The 18,462-nt window shown below is 43.1% G+C and overlaps 1 protein-coding gene and 1 non-coding gene across 11 annotated transcripts in view; one reads left to right on the forward strand and one right to left on the reverse strand.

Annotated features, from left to right (window-relative positions):
• The window catches only part of LOC133513456 (apoptosis-stimulating of p53 protein 1-like), a 116,050-nt gene that overhangs the window by 59,459 nt on the left and 38,129 nt on the right, over window positions 1-18,462 (forward strand). For 9 of the 10 annotated variants that reach the window (XR_009798499.1, XM_061844275.1, XM_061844280.1 and 6 more), the window contains 6 exons: window positions 5,441-5,497; window positions 7,321-7,441; window positions 7,573-7,652; window positions 7,723-7,884; window positions 7,961-8,101; window positions 8,182-8,377. Coding sequence is in view for 9 of the 10 variants with exons in the window: in XM_061844275.1 (XP_061700259.1) it covers window positions 5,441-5,497; window positions 7,321-7,441; window positions 7,573-7,652; window positions 7,723-7,884; window positions 7,961-8,101; window positions 8,182-8,377 (757 nt within the window). In the remaining variant the exon portion in view is untranslated. The remainder of the gene's footprint in view (window positions 1-5,440; window positions 5,498-7,320; window positions 7,442-7,572; window positions 7,653-7,722; window positions 7,885-7,960; window positions 8,102-8,181; window positions 8,378-18,462) is intronic. The other variant, XM_061844277.1, reaches the window with a different exon arrangement.
• trnai-gau (transfer RNA isoleucine (anticodon GAU)) lies at window positions 1,375-1,447 on the reverse strand. The gene has a single exon. It is a non-coding gene; the product is annotated as a tRNA-Ile (tRNA).

Raw genomic sequence — 18,462 nt, forward strand, 5'->3', positions numbered from 1 at the left:
GCTTTAGGATTGTTTTATTCACATGGGATAGCATGACTGCACTGTATTGGGACGTGGGATTTCGTGGTTTAGTGGTTCACTTTCCTGATCTCGGAGCAGGTGGCATGGGTGGAGGGTTGCCTGTCATGTGCTCTGTGATTGACTGGTGACCAGTCCAGGGTCTAGTCCTCCTTCAGTCTCAAGTCAGCTCCCTGGGGACCTAACAGGAGGATAGAAAATGCCAGAGATAGATGAATGGAACTAGTTGTTGGAGATGCAATCCCGTTTTCTGAGCATTGTAGTCACCCTTGAGCAAGGCAACAAACAACGTAAAATAGTTCTCGACACATTATAAATTGCATATTCCAATCTTTAAATAGATTGAACCGTGCAACATTTTAAATACATTGAAAATATTTATTGGGGTAGCATGGTGGATGACTAGTTAGCACTTCTGCCTCACAGTTCTGAGGACCTGGCTTCCAATCACAACCCCACCTGTCTGCAGTTTGCATGTTCTCCTCATGCCTACGTGGGGTTTGGCTATACTCCAGTTTTTTCCCACATCCCAAAAAATGCATAGTAGGTTGATTGCAAATTCTAAATTGCCCGTGGGTGTGAATGTGAGTGTGAATGTTTGTTTGTTGAAAGGTCACCCTGGAATTGGCTGTCAACTAATTCAGGGTGTATCCTGGCAGAAGATAGCTTGGATAGGCTCCAGCACGCCCACGATTCTCGTGAGAATCACCGACACTGAAATTGGATGGATGGTAAAACAGTATATGTTTTGATGCACAATATAAAAAGGTTGTTTGTCCCTCAGCATGCATATAAATAGATTTTTGCCACACATCAGCACTATACATTCTGTCAGCTTTCACCCACTGAGACAATGACAATGGCGTATACTGTCATGGAAGTCAGATGCCAATTCCCACACATACAGCATTAGCAGCACCAAGGGATTCAGAATATCTTGTCAGACTGCAAGCCACTTCACCACCTGATGAGAACTACCTCCTGACAATGATAAATAAAGGACAGATGCTAAAGGCTTCCGTCTCCAAGATAGCTGATTAAGTGTGTTTTTACAATATCATTTTCCTTGCTTCTTGGAATAACCTGACATGACATGGATTGAAGACTTTCAAGAAAATGAACTCCAAAAACACCCTGAGCCGGTGGCCACTTCCTGCCAACCATCTCCACTCCTCAATGCCATTGTACTTGTACAGTACCAAAACAATTTACCGTTACATAATATGTTGTTGTTTTCCTTTCGGCTTGTCCCTTTCGGGGTCGCCACAGCGTATCATCTCAGATGAACGCATATATATGTTTGGCACAATTTTTACGCCAGATGCCCTTCCTGACGCAACCCTTCTCAGGGAGTGGAGGCCCCAGTGGGATATGAACCCACAACCCCTGGTTTATCAAACCAGTGCTCTAACCACTGAGCTACGGGGCCTCTACCGTTACATAATATATTATTAGTATTTCCATTGCGTGATCAGGCCAGGGGGTTGGGGGTTGGGGGTGGTTGGGCTGGGGCCCATTTGTCACCATTCCATTATGGTCTGGAATCTGGACACATACAAAAATACAGACATTCACATATCCTGTCATAGTTGTCAGTTATGTTTTCTTTCAAGTTTTACTTTTATTCGTTACTTTGGTTAGTAGTAGTTGGACTCTTTCTTCTTTTTGACATTAAATATCACTTTTTGACATTCCTATACTCCTGCCTTGCGTCCATGCTTTCACGGCACTTGGGACCTCCACGTTTTTATCTTGCCTCTCTCGCGTTCTCAAGACCTGACCGTGACATACATCTTTGCAGACATTAACTTACTCAGTCAAGATGGAATTAATATTAATTATAAATTACTCCTCCTTGAGTTGTGACCTTATCTTGGTGGAGGGATTTATGTGTCCCAAAGATCCTAGGAACTAAGTTAGCTGGGGCTTGAAGCACTTGAATGGTCACGCAGGGAAAGCAATTTCTAGATGAAGAACCAAACAAAGAATGACTCAGAAAGCCCTTATGATGAATAGAATTAATGGACCTTGTATTTTCCTACCTGGACACTGTCTCCTTATGGAGCCAGGCTTGTTGGTAGGGGTTGATGGCAAACCCATCTTTAGCGGGCCGGCACCCATGGGGTAATGTTGCTCCCCCTTCCCATGAGCTTTTGGAGGAGCCAATGGGATTGAGTGCTTGGAGAGGTGAGTGGTGGCTTTCATCTGAAATGTATTTGATGGAGTTGATGGCCTTACTCAATACGGGCCAGGGAAACAATTTGAAAAAGGTCCTGCCCTCATGATCAACTGACATACACTGCCTCTTGTGGGTACCTTTTATTTTCACACACGGTTTCAGTTGCCAGTTATCAAAACCAGTCAAACGGAAATTGAGAAACCCAATTCTAAACCCTATGAGACCTTTACCAGGAGAAACAACATTGCTTGAAGAGAATGTAAATTAATCTGTATGAATTGACATTCACAAAAACTAAAAGAGTTTAACACATCATAATTTATTTAATGAAGCAAAGTTATCTAAAAATAGTCAGAAGCATAAAAAAACTCATCAGCCCAGTTGGTATGATCTAAAAACCATGCTCGAGCCTATCGCAGCAATCTTCAGTCAAGACGTCGGGTACACCCTGAACTGGTCGCCAGCTAATTGCAGGGCACATACAAGAAAACAACCATTCACACTCACATTCATATCTACGGGGAATTAAAGTATTGAGTTAACCTATCATGTATATTTTTGTGATGTTGGAGAAAACTGAGGTACCCAGAGAAAATCTATGCAGGCATGGAGAGAGCATGCAAACAGGACCGGGATTTGAATCCCAGTTCTCAGAACTGTTATGAGGCCAACACTGTAATGAGTTGCGCCACCATGCTGCCATGTGCTAATCAGTCGCTGCTAAATATTGTATAAAGAAGAAATTGTGGTTACAAGTAAATACTAGGGCTTGCAGTGTTAATACATCTGATTAATCACACAAAAAAGATTGCATAATCTGGCATCATGGAGGTATCCATCCAGCCATCCATTCATTCATTCATTCATTTTCTACTGCTTATCCAAGGTTAGGTCACGGGGGAGTAGCTTTAGCAGGGACGCCCAGACTTCTCTCTCCCCAGCCACTTCATCAATGTCTTCCGGGGGAACCCTGAGGTGTTCCCAGTTCAGCGGAGAGACATAATCCCTTCAGCATGTCCTGGGTTGTCCGTGGGGTCTCCGGCCAATGGGATATGCCCAGGACACCCCACCAGGAAGGTGTCCGGATCAGATGTCCCAGCCATCTCATCCGGGTCTTCTTAGTGTGGAGGAGCAGTGACTCTACACTGAGCCCCTCATGGATGACCGAGCTTTCCACCCTATCTCTAAGTGTCCCCTGCAGAGAAAAAATCAAAGACCATGTCCTTTCGGTCACAACACACAGCATGCACACAGCCCTTAGGTGAGGGTAGGAACGTAGATGGACCAGTAAATTGAGCACTTCGCCTTTCGGCTTAACTCCTTCTTTACCACAACGGAGCGATACAAAGTCTGCATCACTGCAGATGCTGCACTAATCTGTCTCTCGATCTCTTGTACCATTTTTCCATGTCTTACAAATAATGTCCCAAGATACTTGAACTCCTCCACTCGGGGCAGGATCTCATTCCTGACCCGGAGAGGCCAGGCCACCCTTTTCGGACTGAGGACCATGTTCTCAGATTTGGAGTTGCTGATTCTCATCCCATCTATTTCACACTCTGCTTAAAACTGCTAAAGCAAAAGATTGAGGTCACTGCTTGATGATGCAAACAGAACCACAAAATATGCAAAAAGCAGGGATGCGATACTGAGGCCACTAAACCAGACTCTCTCTACACTTTGGCTGAAACTAGAAATTCTCTCCATAAAAGTGATAAACAGAATCAGTGGCAAGGGGGCAGCCTTGGCGTAGTCCAACCAGCATCTTTGCCCAACTTCGGAGGCAACTAACCACAATGTGGTGAGCTGTTGACAGCTCCTCCACTCTCTTCACCTCAGTGTCAAAGACGTGGCCACAAGTTCGATGACAAGACTACAAAGATGATCATCAACTTGCCACCTAGAGTTTTCCTGATACCAAGTGCACATGTGGACACCCTTATGGTTGAACATGGTGTTCTCTATGGAAAATCTGTGATGAGCACAGAATTCCACTGTCTCACTGTCATTGCCCGAGTGGGGATTAAATTCTTCCAGCAGAACGATGGAGTCCCTAGCAGGAGTGCTCTCTGGCACCGCTTCTAAGGACTCCAGAAATGGTGGATACTCTGAACTGGTGTTTGCTGCATAGGCGCAAACTACAGTCAGGACCCGTCTCCCCACCTGAAGGTGGAGGGCTTCTACCCTCTCATTCACTGGGGTAAACCCCAATGTACAAGGGCTGAGCCGGGGGACAATAAGTATCGTCACACCTGCTTCACCTCTTACCGTGGGAAACTCCAGAGTGGAAAAGAGTCCAGCCCCTTTCAAGAGTACTGGTACCAAGGCCAAAGTAGTGTGTGGAGGCAACTTCTCTACCTCACACACCAGCTTCTTACCTGCCAGAGAGGTGACATTCCACGTCCCTAGAGCCAGCTTCTGTAGCTGGGGATCGGATCGTTAAGCTCTCTGCCTTTGGCCACCTGACCTCTATGGCCTCTCCAACAGGTGGTGAGCCCATGAGAAGGGGGACCCACGTTAGCCTTTCGGGCTTTGCCAGGCTGGGCCCTGTGGGTGCAGGCCACCTCCAGGCCTGACTTGCCTTGGTTACCTGTGTCCAAGCAAGGGAAACCTAGAGCCATTTATATTTTTCATCATAGGAGTCTTATAGCCTTGCTTTGTCTGGTTCCTCACCTAGGACCTGTTTGCTATGGGAGACCCTACCAGGGCCGTAAACACCCAAACAACTTTGTTCCTAGGATCATTGGGACACACAAACCCATTCACCATGATAAGACGATGGCCTCCAGGAGGGCATCATGGCTGGAGAAAATTCTAAATTAACAAAGCCCAAAACGCAAGGTTCCAAGTTACAAAGATGCGGGGGATAAACTATCAAGGCATAAAACATGACTTTCAAACTGGCTTTCAGCTACAGATGACATTCGACACATGACATTCTGCAATGACCCAACATCAAGTAAAAGAAACCATGGAACGAAATCCAAATCAATTGACAAGACAGCACGAAACAAGATACGAGTGGCTGGAGGGAATTGATTGATTGATGGTGATTGGTGTACACAAGGAAGAGGGTTGACGAGATCAGGTAGATAGAATAACTGACACAAGACATGAACAACATTGGACACAGGAAAACATAAAACAAAACAAAATGTAATTCATTCTAAAACAAACTATAACACATGGATCATTTGAGTATACATTTTAAGATGAAATATGATCTCCTTCTCTGTGTTTTAGGAGCAAAGGCTGCAGTATCTTCAACAGGGAGGCAAACCCAACCAGGGACAGACACAGGTGCGACCCAAATGGCAATTTTGCAGGCAAATTCTCAACAAAAATATGTATGTTTGTTGTGGAGTATAACACACAGGGTTCTATCTTGTTAGACTTCGCAGTATGCACCAGAGCACAAATGGCATGCATCTTGATTTTTGTGCCAGTGCAAGTCTTGCTGTCTGTTATATTTGGCAGACCAGTCAACGCCAAGATGTGCAGTTTTAGCCCCACGAGGGTTATTCCTTTGGCATCCGCCAAGCGCATGTGACAGTTTGGTAACTGAAGGCTCTATTTTCAGGAGCACATCATGAGTTTCATGCAAGTGTGATATTTGAAATGCGCTGGCAGACCCATCTGTGCTACAGTGAGTGGTGAAGTTGAAAAGGTGTGGCCTTGGACGTGCGCTTGGTGGAGTGAGAGTTTGGTGCACAGAAAGTCTGTCTGAACATCCATCCATCCATCAATTTTCTTAACCACTTATCCTCACAAGGGTCGCAGTGAGTGCTGGAGCCTTGCTCAGCTATCAATGGGCAGGAGGCAGGGTACACCCTTGACTTGTTGGCAGCCAATCGCAGGGTACATAGTGACAAACAGTCGCACTCACAATCATACCTAGGTGCAATTTAGAGTGTCCAATTAATGTTGCATGTTTTTGGCATGTGGGAGGAAACCAGAGTCCCTGGAGAAAACCCACGCAAGCACAGAGAGAACATGCAAACTCCACACAGGTGGGGCCAGGATCGAACCCTGGAACTCAGAACTGTGAGGCCAACACTTTACAGTTGATCAACCGTACCACCCTGTATCAACATATGCCTGCTCATTCTGTGTCAGAGTTGTGGCGCAGGGGATGGAACATGATTTTGGTGAATCTGATGGGTGTAAATGTGGGCAGTGAGCATACATGAGCTCTTCTGAGGTGTGTAGTGGATGAGATATTTACTGCAATTGGGCATTCAGAACTCTTAATCATTGTAAAAATCCATCCATCCATCCATTTTCTTTGCTGCTTATCCTCACAATGGTCGCGGGGAGGGCTGGAGCATATCCCAGCTGTCAATGGCAGGAGGCGGGGTACTCCCTGAACTGGTTGCCAGCCAATTGCAGGGCACATAGAGACAAACAGCCAAACTCACAATCACACCTAGGGGCAATTTAGAGTGTCCCATTAATCCATGTTTTTGGGATGTGGGAGGAAACCCACACAGGCACAAGGAGAACATGCAAACTCCACACAGGCGGGTTCTTGGATTGAACCTGGGACCTCAGAACTGTGAGGCCAACCGTTTCCATCTGAACGACCGTGCCGCCCTCATTGTAAAAATCACTTCATTAAACGCATTATTGTTATAATCATCATTATTCTACTTTTTTAAAATCTACTTACTGGCTAGCACTATACTATGTTGGGCAGGGAGGGATAGTGTCAACGAATGACCGATTGAAGGGAATAAAGATACAGCAAATGAGGTACACGGACATTTAGGTTGTCAATGTCAGTATTTCACAAGGATATACTGCTAATACTCCAGTCATGCATTGATCACTTTCCCCCTGACCCCACTTTTCACACCCCTGCCTCATTGTCATTTCTTACGAATATTTTCAATTCAGGTTTCCTTTCCCATGTTAACATTATGATTAGAAACTAAAAATGCCCATTGTAATTGCTGAATGTTTATAAAACAACAACAAAAAATACAATTTTGAAATGCACAACAATAGAATTGCTTGTCCCTTTTTTTAATGGTCATTTCACAGGTTTGCTGACCAAAAATTGTGTCGCATAATCACCCAAATGATTAATACACTCTTACTCTTTTTGGTTCGTTCTTATTCAGTCTGAATCGGAGAAGTTGCAGCGGCTAAAGGAGCGAGTGGAGACTCAGGAGGCAAAGCTGAAGAAGATTCGAGCCATGAGAGGACAGGTGGACTACAGTAAACTGATCAATGGGAACCTCTGTACGCCTGAACATACAATACTTTATATATATTGATGCAATACTGTTGGATGACTTGTTTTTTTGTAATTCAGATCCCATTATCATAAATAGAATAACCAACCATTCAATGATCATGTTTTATGTGTCCAGCTGCAGAGATTGACCATGTTAGCAGCCTGTTTCAGGAGAAGCAAGCTGAGCTGCAGTCTGCTGTGACCCGAGTCGACCAGGTATCTCAGAGAATTGATGATTACAGTTGATGCCACCCTAGAAATTATTTCATTATTTTTACTCGATCAGCTGACCCAACAGCTGGATGATCTAAGGAAAGGACGCCTTCGGCTGCACTCTGTTGCATCCCAACGGGGGTCACCCAACATACCCCAAGGTGCAGCCACTGGAATGAAACCACTCTCTGGCCCTGCTGCCTTAGAGCTTAGGAAACTCTACCAAGAGCTGCAGGTAATAAAACATTGTCCCTTTCAAAGTGTAAAGTTCCTGAAAACACTGTAGATAATTTCTAATACTGTTGAGTCAGGCTCGCAACCGTCACAACCTGGAACAGAGTAGCAAGTTAGCACACAACAAGGAGCTGTTAAACAAGAGAAATGCTCAGGTGACAGTGATGGATCAACGTATTGGAGAACTTCGGGAGCGACTGCACAAGAAGATAGCAGAAGTACCCTTTTATGATTGATATTTTTTATTTTGTGGAAACTGTTTAATCAGCTGCTTCATTTTCTACATTCCATCTTGTAGTTGAGCCGCATGAATGGAGGAGGCCCAGCTTCTCCTCAGAGCGCTATTCATCCAAATGGCAGCGTTTCAGGCCGAGTGGCTGCCGTCTGCCCCTACATCCAAGCTCCACTTGAAGGTGGACAGGAGGAAGGGTACAACAAGTCACTTGACGCATCTCCCAAACCCTCACAAATCAGTCACATCCGCTCCTTGTCAGGTTGGTCTAAATTATTGTTGGTTTTCTTACAGCGTGGGACAAGATTTCTTACAGTGATATCTGGCAATTCTCTAACTGTCTGCCTTTCTGTCTCATTTTCCTGTCTCTTTCCTTCTTCCTGTCCCTTTTGTCTGTTTTCATCTTCAATCTTGACATTACTGCTCAATGTTTCCTGTTCTTTTTATCACTCATTCTTATTGTGTGTCACTGTTGCTGAAATGTGATGTCATTTCAATGTCATCACATTGCCCATAACTGTTGCTATTGGTCCCTTTTGCCATTACTTGTGATGATGGTTGTTTTGTCAATTGTGTTACGTGGTTGTTATTGTGGTCACGGGTGTGGTCATACAGACGAAAAGAAGAGTGACATCAGGAAGCCTCCCAGCCAATGGAAAGTGTCAGATTTAGACATCGTCCTTTCAGAGCCAATTAACTTATGTGAGGTCCCTCAGTCTTCTCAGGCCAAGAGTAATAACAGTGAGTCTTTAAGAAAAAAAAATCGATCTGTTTCAGCTCAGACCTTATCACTTCTCCATTTTCATTACTGCCTGTTGATGACATTCCAATTCCAGTGGTACCTCTACTTACGGAATAAATCTGTTCCAGAAATCGTATTTTAACGTGAATTTTATTTTAAGTAGAAGCGTATTTCACATATTACAATATCATGGAAAGGTTTATTTCCATAGTCTAAAGGAATTTAAAATAAAAGAAAATTGTGACGAAATCCCCCTTTACTTGTCAGTTTTTGGAGAGAATAATGGAAGAAATTAGGGCCGCAATCAATTAAAATATGATACTTTCAAAACATTCCGTTCATATTCAATACTGAGTTGGGAATCCCTTTGCTTTAATCACTGCCTCATTCCCACGGCGCATAGTGGCAATCAGCTTGTGGCATTGCCTGGGAGTCATGGAAGCCCAGATTTTCTTGATGTGTGCTGTCAATTCTTTGTTTTGGGGGTTGATGCTCCTCATTTTCCTCTTGATGATACCCCATAGATTCTCAATGGGGTTTACAGTAGATCTGGCGAGTTGACTTGCCAATTAAGCGCTGTGATGGCATGGGCATCAAACCAGCTTTTGGTGATTCTAGTGGTGTGGGCAGGGGGCAGGTCCTGTTGGAAGATGAAATCTGCATCTCCATACAGATCCTTAGCAAAAGGAATCATGAGGTCCTCCAAAACATTCTGGTAGACCATTGCGGTGGCCTTGGATTTAAGAGAGCGGAGTTCACCAACACCTGCAGTGGACCCCAATTCATGACTGTCTGCGTATATTTCACACCGGAGCTCAAGCAGCTTGTGTTCTTTTCTTCACCCGTTTTTAATTCACAAACGACTGGCGCGCTTCATGACATCGGAAAAGAGGACCTCTGATCACTGGCCAACACTCCAGTCCTCCTTCTCCTTGGCCCAGCCGAGACTCTTCCTATGTTAGCTTAGGCGCAGAATTGGCTCGACCTGAAGAACCCACCCAACCCATCTAGCCCATCACTTAGATGCGTCTGAATGTGGTGGTTTTTGAAAATGTGACTTGCGCCTCATTCCACTCTCTCTCTTTGTCCTTCTTTCTTTTTCATTCTTAAATCTTCTCTGTTTGATAATCCGATGAAGCCCCCGGTTCGCTCTTTTGGTGGTTTATCTTCTCCTGATGCATGTTTTCTTTCCACTAGATTTTCTATTGATATCCTTGGACAAAACCAGGTTCCTAGCTATGAACTTTTTTGCCTTACCCATCCTATGGAGGGTATCAATGATGGTCTTTTGATCATTTGTCAAGTCTGCAATCTTCCCCATATTGAACCCAACTGAAACAATTGAACCAAACTAACGCAATTTAATGAGACCTGGGGCAACCTGTGTAGGTGCTTTGAGGTTAGTAGATGATTAGTTTGTGACAGTTTAAAACATTTATTGCCTGCAAAATCTGGTTTGATTTCTTCTTCACAGTATTCATCCATTTATCCATTTTCTGAGCTGCTTATCCTCACAAGTTTCGCAGGAGTGCTGGAGCCTATCCCCACTATCTATGGGTAGGAGGCGGGATCACAGTCTTTAATTTTTTTTCCTGATGCTATGGGTTTTAATTTTGTAGAAATTTACAAAAAACATTCAAATTGTTTAAATTGTGTGCAACCTGTGTAGGTGCTTTGAGGTTAGTAGATGATTAGTTTGTGACAGTTTAAAACATTTATTGCCTGCAAAATCTGGGTTGATTTCTTCTTCACAGTATTCATCCATATATCCATTTTCTGAGCTGCTTATCCTCACAAGTTTCGCAGGAATGCTGGAGCCTATCCCCACTATCTATGGGTAGGATGCGGGATCACAGTCTTTAATTTTTTTTCCTGATGCTATGGGTTTTAATTTTGTAGATATATACAAAAAACATTAAAATTGTTTAAATTGTGCGCTCTGAATCTATTCTCTATAAAAGTTTAACTTTTTCATGGAAGTAACTTTTTCCATAATATTCTCATTTTTTGGAAACTGTCTGTATCTAGAGCCAAGCTCAAATATTAATGTTGAATTGAATGTGACATGATAAGGAAGCATAATGTTATGAGCCATAACATTATGACTTTATAATGTAGATAGCCAGCAGGTGATTGATATTAAAAGGCTTAGTACCACCAACACACACAGAAAGAGTTATATGCATGGACCTACACACACAGACACACACACACACACACACACACACACACACACACACACACACACACACAGTAATTCTTAACCTTTTTACACTATACATAACAAAAAATATATTCAGCTTTTGTATGTACCACTGTATTGACCAACATTTACAGTAAAATACAATAATGCATAAGCCAGTATTCATCAAAAAATTAGACAGAAGTTAAATTTACTGTAACTCTTTTTTATGGTCACTCACTCTAACACTATGCACAGTGAGAACATTAATACTGTGCTTGAATGTAGGAAAAATGTATTAAGTAAAAAAAACATGAATTGAAATTCATTATTTATGGCAAAGTTAAAAACAATTAAATTGTGCTTGAAAAGTAAAAAATGTCTAATGCTAAGGTAAAACAGGTTGTATGCACATACTGAATGCAGGCTTATTTTACTGTATTTCATGTTTTAAATGTTTTGTTTTGCGTTTTTTTATTTAATTTAGTGACCCCCCCACCGCCACAATAGTGCCCATGTACCACCAGTGGTAAGATGTCCACATTTTGAAAATCCCTTATTTATTTATCATCAAGTTTCTCCAGTTTAAAAGCTATTCAAACTCTTTGCATAGGACTGGTTGTATTTATTTTACAACAGAATAATAGTATTAGTCCAGTCACACGCCTGTCTTTGGTGTGGGCAGCGTGGGATCAATTCCTGCTCAGTGATGGTGTCGATATCTGCCCTGCGACTGACTGGCAACCAGTTCAGGGTGTAGTCTGCCTTTCGCCCGAAGCTAGCTGGGATAGGCTCCAGCTTTCCCACAACCCTTCTGAGGATAAGCGGCTTGGATAATGAGATGACATAACAGTAATACACAGGATATCACCTGACAGCGGAAGTCTTGGACGAGGACTTTTTATGAACCTGACTGGAATTTAAAATGCCAATGCAAATGCCCCAGAGCGATTTATGATCCTGTCTTGCTTCAAATAGAAACTGTGGTGGTGTAAATCAAGATGGAGGATAATCCACTAATTTGTAAGATTCTCCATCGATAGTGTACAGCAATGTGACGAGATTTTTTTCGGCTGAATATATTTTTTGTGTGACGTGCAGACTCTTTATATCCATCCTCTCCGGTAGCCTGCATTCTATCAGCATTTCTATCTATCAACATTTGACGTTTCTAAAAATAAACACTAACAATCGCAATAAATTAGTCATGCATAGTCACTGTTTCGCCAATGTTTCTCATCATTCCACCACAGGCTATCTTTATTTAATATCCAATCCTGTATATTTAAAGATTGGTTTGTTTATTTGTTCCTCTAACTTTATTTTGATATCTACTATCATTCTATATTTGTCCAGGAATTAAAAGGCAGAAGTGTCGGCCTGTAGTCTTCTGGAACAGGACATAATGTGATGGCTAGCACTGTACATGTACAGTGGAGTGATTCGATCTAATCTGGAATCCCAGGCAGATAGCCAAGTTTCCACTCTGGTCAGAGCCGACTGCTTACTTCCCGTTGTCATTGCTTTCCTCCTGAGGTCAGCATGTTGTGCACCTGACGTTTCTGACCGCAGGACTCCATAGAGAATTTTTTTTTTCTGTGTCACTCAGTACTGTGATGTGGTTGCACTGCAGAGAGCCTTACTTAATTATAAGAAAACTGCTTAAAAGGATGCTTGAAAATAGTGGCTGGGGTTTTTTTTTACGATGGAATACTCCACTTCCAAGTATAATGTAATGCAATAGTATGCGTTATTTTTAATTAAATCTTTTGTTGTTGTTATTGTCACCCCTCACCCCATGGCAGCACACACATGCTATACAGACAAAGAGAGTTTTGAGGAAATTTATTCATGAAGGACAAGACCACATGAATTCACCAACCATGAATCAATATTTGAGTGACTGGTACTGTGACTAGAGCTGCACTGAGCTGTCCCAGACAGTTATGTAACTCCACCACCATAGAGAGAGAATCTGGGTTAAATTGTTCCATTACAGAGCAAACTCACGATTTGCACTTATTAACGGATGAGCATTTAACTCCTTATTGGAAATACGATTATATATATTTTTAACATCATATATATGTTATATATATATATATGATTGATTTTATGATTCCAGCCGTGTGGAGTTGTACAATTTTGTCTCTGGTGTCTTAGGACAGCTGTTTGGTCTTGGCCATGTTACAAGTTTGAGTCTTACTAATTGTATGGGGTGGACAGGTGTCTTTATGCAGCTAACGACCTCACACAGGTGCATCTGATTCAGGATAATACGTGGAGTGGAGGTGGACTTTAAACTAACAGATCTTTGAGGGTCAGAATTCTAGCTGATAGACAGGTGTTCAGATACTTATTTGCAGCTGTATCACACAAATAAATGTTTAAAAAAATCGTATATTGTGATTTCTGGATGCCTTTTTAGATTATCTCTCTCACAGTGGACATGCACCTACGATGAAAATTTCAGACCCCTCCATGATTTCTAAATGGAAGAACTTGCAATATAGCAGGGTGTTCAAATACTTATTTTCTTCACTGTATGTATACACTATAGTGTGGCTCAGCTGGTAAAGCATTGGCCTCACAGATCTGAGGACCCGGGTTCGATCCGAGCCCACGTGTGTGGAGTTTGCAAATTCTCTCTGTGCCTGTGTGGGTTAGGGTTAGGGGTTGCAATATTAATTGGACAAGCTAAGTTGCCCCTACGTGTAATTGTGAGTGTGGCTGTTTGTGTCAATGTGATTGGCTGGCAACCAGTTTAGGGTGTACCCCGCCTCATATCTGTTGACAGCTGGGATAGGCTCCAGCACTCCCTGCGACCCTCGTGAGGATAAGCGGCAAAGAAAATGGATGCATATAAAAAAATAAACATAATCGTAGTAGTAGACGACACGGTGGTGCAGCTGTGAAGCGTTGGCCTCACAGATCTGATGACCGGGGTTCAATCCTGGCCCTCCCTGTGTGGAGTTTGCATGTTCTCCCTGTACCTCCTTGGGTTTTCTCCGGGCACTCCAGTTTCCTCCCACAACCCAAAAACATGCATTAATGGGACACTCTAAATTGCCCCTAGGTGTGATTGTGAGTGTAACTGTTATCTGTCTTCATGTGCCCTCCAATTGGCTGGCAACCAGCTCATGGTGTACCCTTCCTGCTGCCTGTTGTGAGCTGAGATTGGCTCCAGCACTCCCGCAACCCTTGTGAGTATAAGCGACTAAGAAAATGGATGGATGGATGGATATTTACAGTGTCTTGTGAAAGTATTCGGCCCCCTTGAACTTTTCAACCTTCCGCCACATTTCAGGCTTCAAACATAATGATATAAAATTCTAATTTTTTTGTCAAGATTCAAGGACAAGTGGGACACAATCATGAAGTGGAACGAAATTTATTGGATATTTTATACTTTTTTAACAAATAAAAAACTGAAAAGCGGGGCGTGCAATATTATTCGGTCCCTTTACTTTCAGTGGAGCAAACTCACTCCAGAAGTTCAGTGAGGATCTCTGAATGATCCAATGTTGACTGATGATGATAAATAGAATCCACCTGTGTGTAATCAAGTCTTCGTATAAATGCACCTACTCTGTGATCGTCTCAGGGTTCTGTTTAAAGTGCAGAGAGCATCATGAAGACCAAGGAACACATCAGGCAGGTCCGAGATACTGTTGTGGAGAGGTTTAAAGCCAGATTTGGAAACAAAAAGATTTCCCAAGCAAGGCCCCTGATCACTCTGGATGAACTGCAGAGATCTACAGCTGAGGTGGGAGCGTCTGTCCATAGGACAACAATCACTCGTACACTGCACAAATCTGGCCTGTATGAAAGAGTGGCAAGAAGAAAGCCATTTCTCAAAGATATCTGTAAAAAGTCTCGTTTAAAGTTTGCCACAAGCCAACTGGGAGACACACCAAACATGTGGAAAATACAGGACCATTCTGGAACAAAACCTGGTGGAGTCTGCAAAAGATCTGAAACTGGGACAGAGATTTATCATCCAACAGGACAATGATCCAAAACATAAAGCCAAATCTACAATGGAATGGTTCACAAATAAACATATTCGGGCGTTAGGATGGCCAGGTCAAAGTCCAGACCTGAATCCAATCGAGAATCTGTGGGCAGAGCTGAAGACTGCTGTTCAAAACACTCTCCATCCAACCTCGCTGAGCTCGAGCTGTTTTGTAAGGAAGAATGTCCAAGAATTTCAGTTTCTCGATGTCCAAAACTGATAGATCCATACCCCAAGCAACTTGCAACTGTAATTGCAGCAAAAGGTGGTGCTACAAAGTATTAATGCAAGGGGGCCGAATAATATTGCACGCCCCACTTTTCAGGTTTTTATTTGTTTGAAAAAAAGTTTAAAATATACAATAAATTTTGTTCCACTTCATGACTCTATCCCACTAGTTGTTGATTCTTGACAAAAAAATGAAAATTTCATTATCTTTGCGTTTGAAGCCTGAAATATGGCGAAAGGCGGAAACGTTCAACTTATAATGATTAATATCAATGGATTGACTGATTTGTCACCACAGTCGACTGACTGAAGCCTCACTCTTTACCAATGTTTGTTGTGTCTCTCCTTTCTCCGATCCTCTTGTGAGCTTCGTTTCTGTGGTAATGTATTTTGTTTTGGCTGCAGAAGCATTGCTGAAACACAGCTTTCTTCTTTGGGGACTGAATGCCTTTAAAGGAGAGTGAAAAATGCAAAGATACAGTAATGCCAGTGGCAGACCCACCTGTGAAAACTGAAAAACTGCGAAGTGGGGGTAAATGGTGGGTTTTTTTTACTTCATAGGTCCTCGATGTCTTGCTGGGGATGCCGCATTGCCTCCCCCCGGAATATACATTACAGTATAGTACTAATGGATGGTGGTGTTTTTTTGTTTTATTTTTTTTTTTAAATTGTTTTATTTAATTTGTTTCATTGGTCCATGTCATCGTGCCGGGGATGCTGCATTAGTACATAGCGATCCGGCGTGGGGGGATCTGGAAATCTGCGATGCACTGAATCCGCGATAGGTGATCTGCAAAGTAGAGAGGGATTCGTGTACTCCCGGCGCACAAACATTGACAAGCACTGTGCACATTAGCTAGTCAAAATGTCATTCTTGCTTGATGTACAGCTTCAGCTGTTAAACAGTCTCGGGTCTTTGTTGTCATATTTTACCCTTCATAATGCGGCATTTACAATGGGAGACAGGTCTGGACTGCAGGCACCTCAATCAACCCGCTTAATTTCACAAGCCACACCCAAACCTGATTACCACCATACTTGCCACATTACCACAAATCCAGATTGCTCCTCCTGAATCTGAGATTCAACTTCTCGACGGACCCTCTTCTTCAGCATCCCTGAATAGACCTTACCAGTGGGGCTGAGGAGTGTGATCCCCCTGTTGTCAGAACACACCGTCCGGTCCCCCTTCTTAAAAAGGGGGACTACCACCCCAGTCTGCCAATCCAGAGGCACTGTCCCTGATGTCCATGCGATGTTGCAAAGGCGTGTCCACCAGGATAGCCCCCCAATATCCAGAGACTTTAGGAACTCCGGGCAAATCTCGTCCACTCCCGGGGCCATGCCATCGTGGAGCTTTTTAACCACCTCGGTGACCTCAACTCCAGAGATAGAAGAATCTGGTTCAGAGAACCCAGTCTCTGCTTCTTCATGGAAAGTAGTGTCGGTGGAAATGTGGTCTTCGAAGTATTCTCCCCACCGATTCACAATGTCCCGAGTTGAGGTCAGTACTGCCCCATCCTCACTATACACAGTCTTGATGGTGCACTGCTCGCCACTCATGAGACGCTGTATGATGGACTAGAATTTCCTCGAAACCGCTTTGAAGTTCTTCTCCATGGCCTCAACAAAGTCCTTCCACGCCCCAGGTTTGTGCCTCAGCGACCACCACAGCTGCATTCCACTTGGCCAGCCAGTACCCATCAGCTGCCTCGGGTGTCCCTCAGGTCAGAAATTCCTGATGGGACTCCTTCAGCTTGATGGTATCGTCCAGTGTTGATGTCCACCAACATGTTAGAGGGTTGCAGCCATGACAGGCACTGACCACCTTACGACCACAACGCTGGTCAGCTCCCTCAGCAATGGAGGCGCGGAACATCGTCCACTCGGACTCAATGTCCCCCGTCTCCCCCAGAACATGAGCAAAGTTCTTTTAGAGGTGGTTGTAGAAATTCCTTTTGACAGGTGAATCTGCCAGCCGTTCCCAGCAGACCCTCACAATACGTTTGGGCCTGCCATGTTGGACTGGCCTCTTCCCCCACCATCTGAGCCAATTTACCACCAGGAAACAAGGTATGCAAATAAATATTCACAAGTCTGTCTACTTTCACAGCGTACATGTATATCAATGCCTTATAGTCCGCTGTGGCTAATGTAAAAAAAAAAAAAAAACGCTACACAGAGTGTCGTGTCATGTGATTTTTCAAGCCATCTATCCTCACAAGGGTTTCGGGAAAGCTGGAGCCTTTCCCAGCTAACTTCAGGTGAACTGGTCGCCAGTCAGTCGCAGGGTGGATATTAACACCATCACTAAGCGGGAATTGATCCCATGCTGCCCGCACCAAAGGCAGGCGTGTGTCCCACTGTGACTCAAGGAGAACATACTATTTTATTTTTCTTCAGCTTCCATTCAATCTCTTGACTGGGTGAGCTACACAGAGTGGTTGAGGTTTATAATTCGGTGTGCTTTGTGGTCCAAAAAATGTTAGCTTTCAGATTTAATGGTACCTCCACAGTTGTGGAAATTACTCATGCCACTGTCATTAACACAGTCACATACCATCATAGATGGTGGCTTTTGAACGTCCATAATCTTCCAGGTGGTTCTTTTCCTCTATAGCCCACATCCGCAATTTCTAAAAACAATTTCAAATGTCGACTCTTCGGATTGCAGAACACTGTTCCACTTTTAATCAGACCAGCTTCGATTCGCTTGGGCCCAGAGCTATGAACCTTTTGATGATGTAATGGACCTGAGAAGATGAAACCCACCTCTTCCCAAATAGCCTGTGGGATGTTCTAAAAAGATGTTTGATGACCATTCCATAAATGTCCCAGTCTTTTTTGCGACTTGTCCCAAATTTTTTGGAACGGGTTGCAGCCATAAAATTCAAAGTTAAGGATTATTTTCTTAAAACAATAAAGTTTATCAGTTTGAAGAATAAATATATTGTGTTTGTCATGTATTCAGTTAAATATACAGTATGTTGAATATGATTTGCAAAGCATTTGTTTAACAGAATGCCCCAACGTCATTGAAATTGGATTTGTCATCACACAATTTTAAAAATACCCCATCTGAACTTATTCTCCATGCCTTTTTCCTACTTTCTCACAGCTTGTACTTAGACTATATTGCCAGTTTAACATCTGTTTGTGCTGATTTTTTTTTATGTTATA

Source organism: Syngnathoides biaculeatus, chromosome 15, assembly GCF_019802595.1.
Source record: "Syngnathoides biaculeatus isolate LvHL_M chromosome 15, ASM1980259v1, whole genome shotgun sequence".
NCBI lineage: Eukaryota > Metazoa > Chordata > Actinopteri > Syngnathiformes > Syngnathidae > Syngnathoides > Syngnathoides biaculeatus.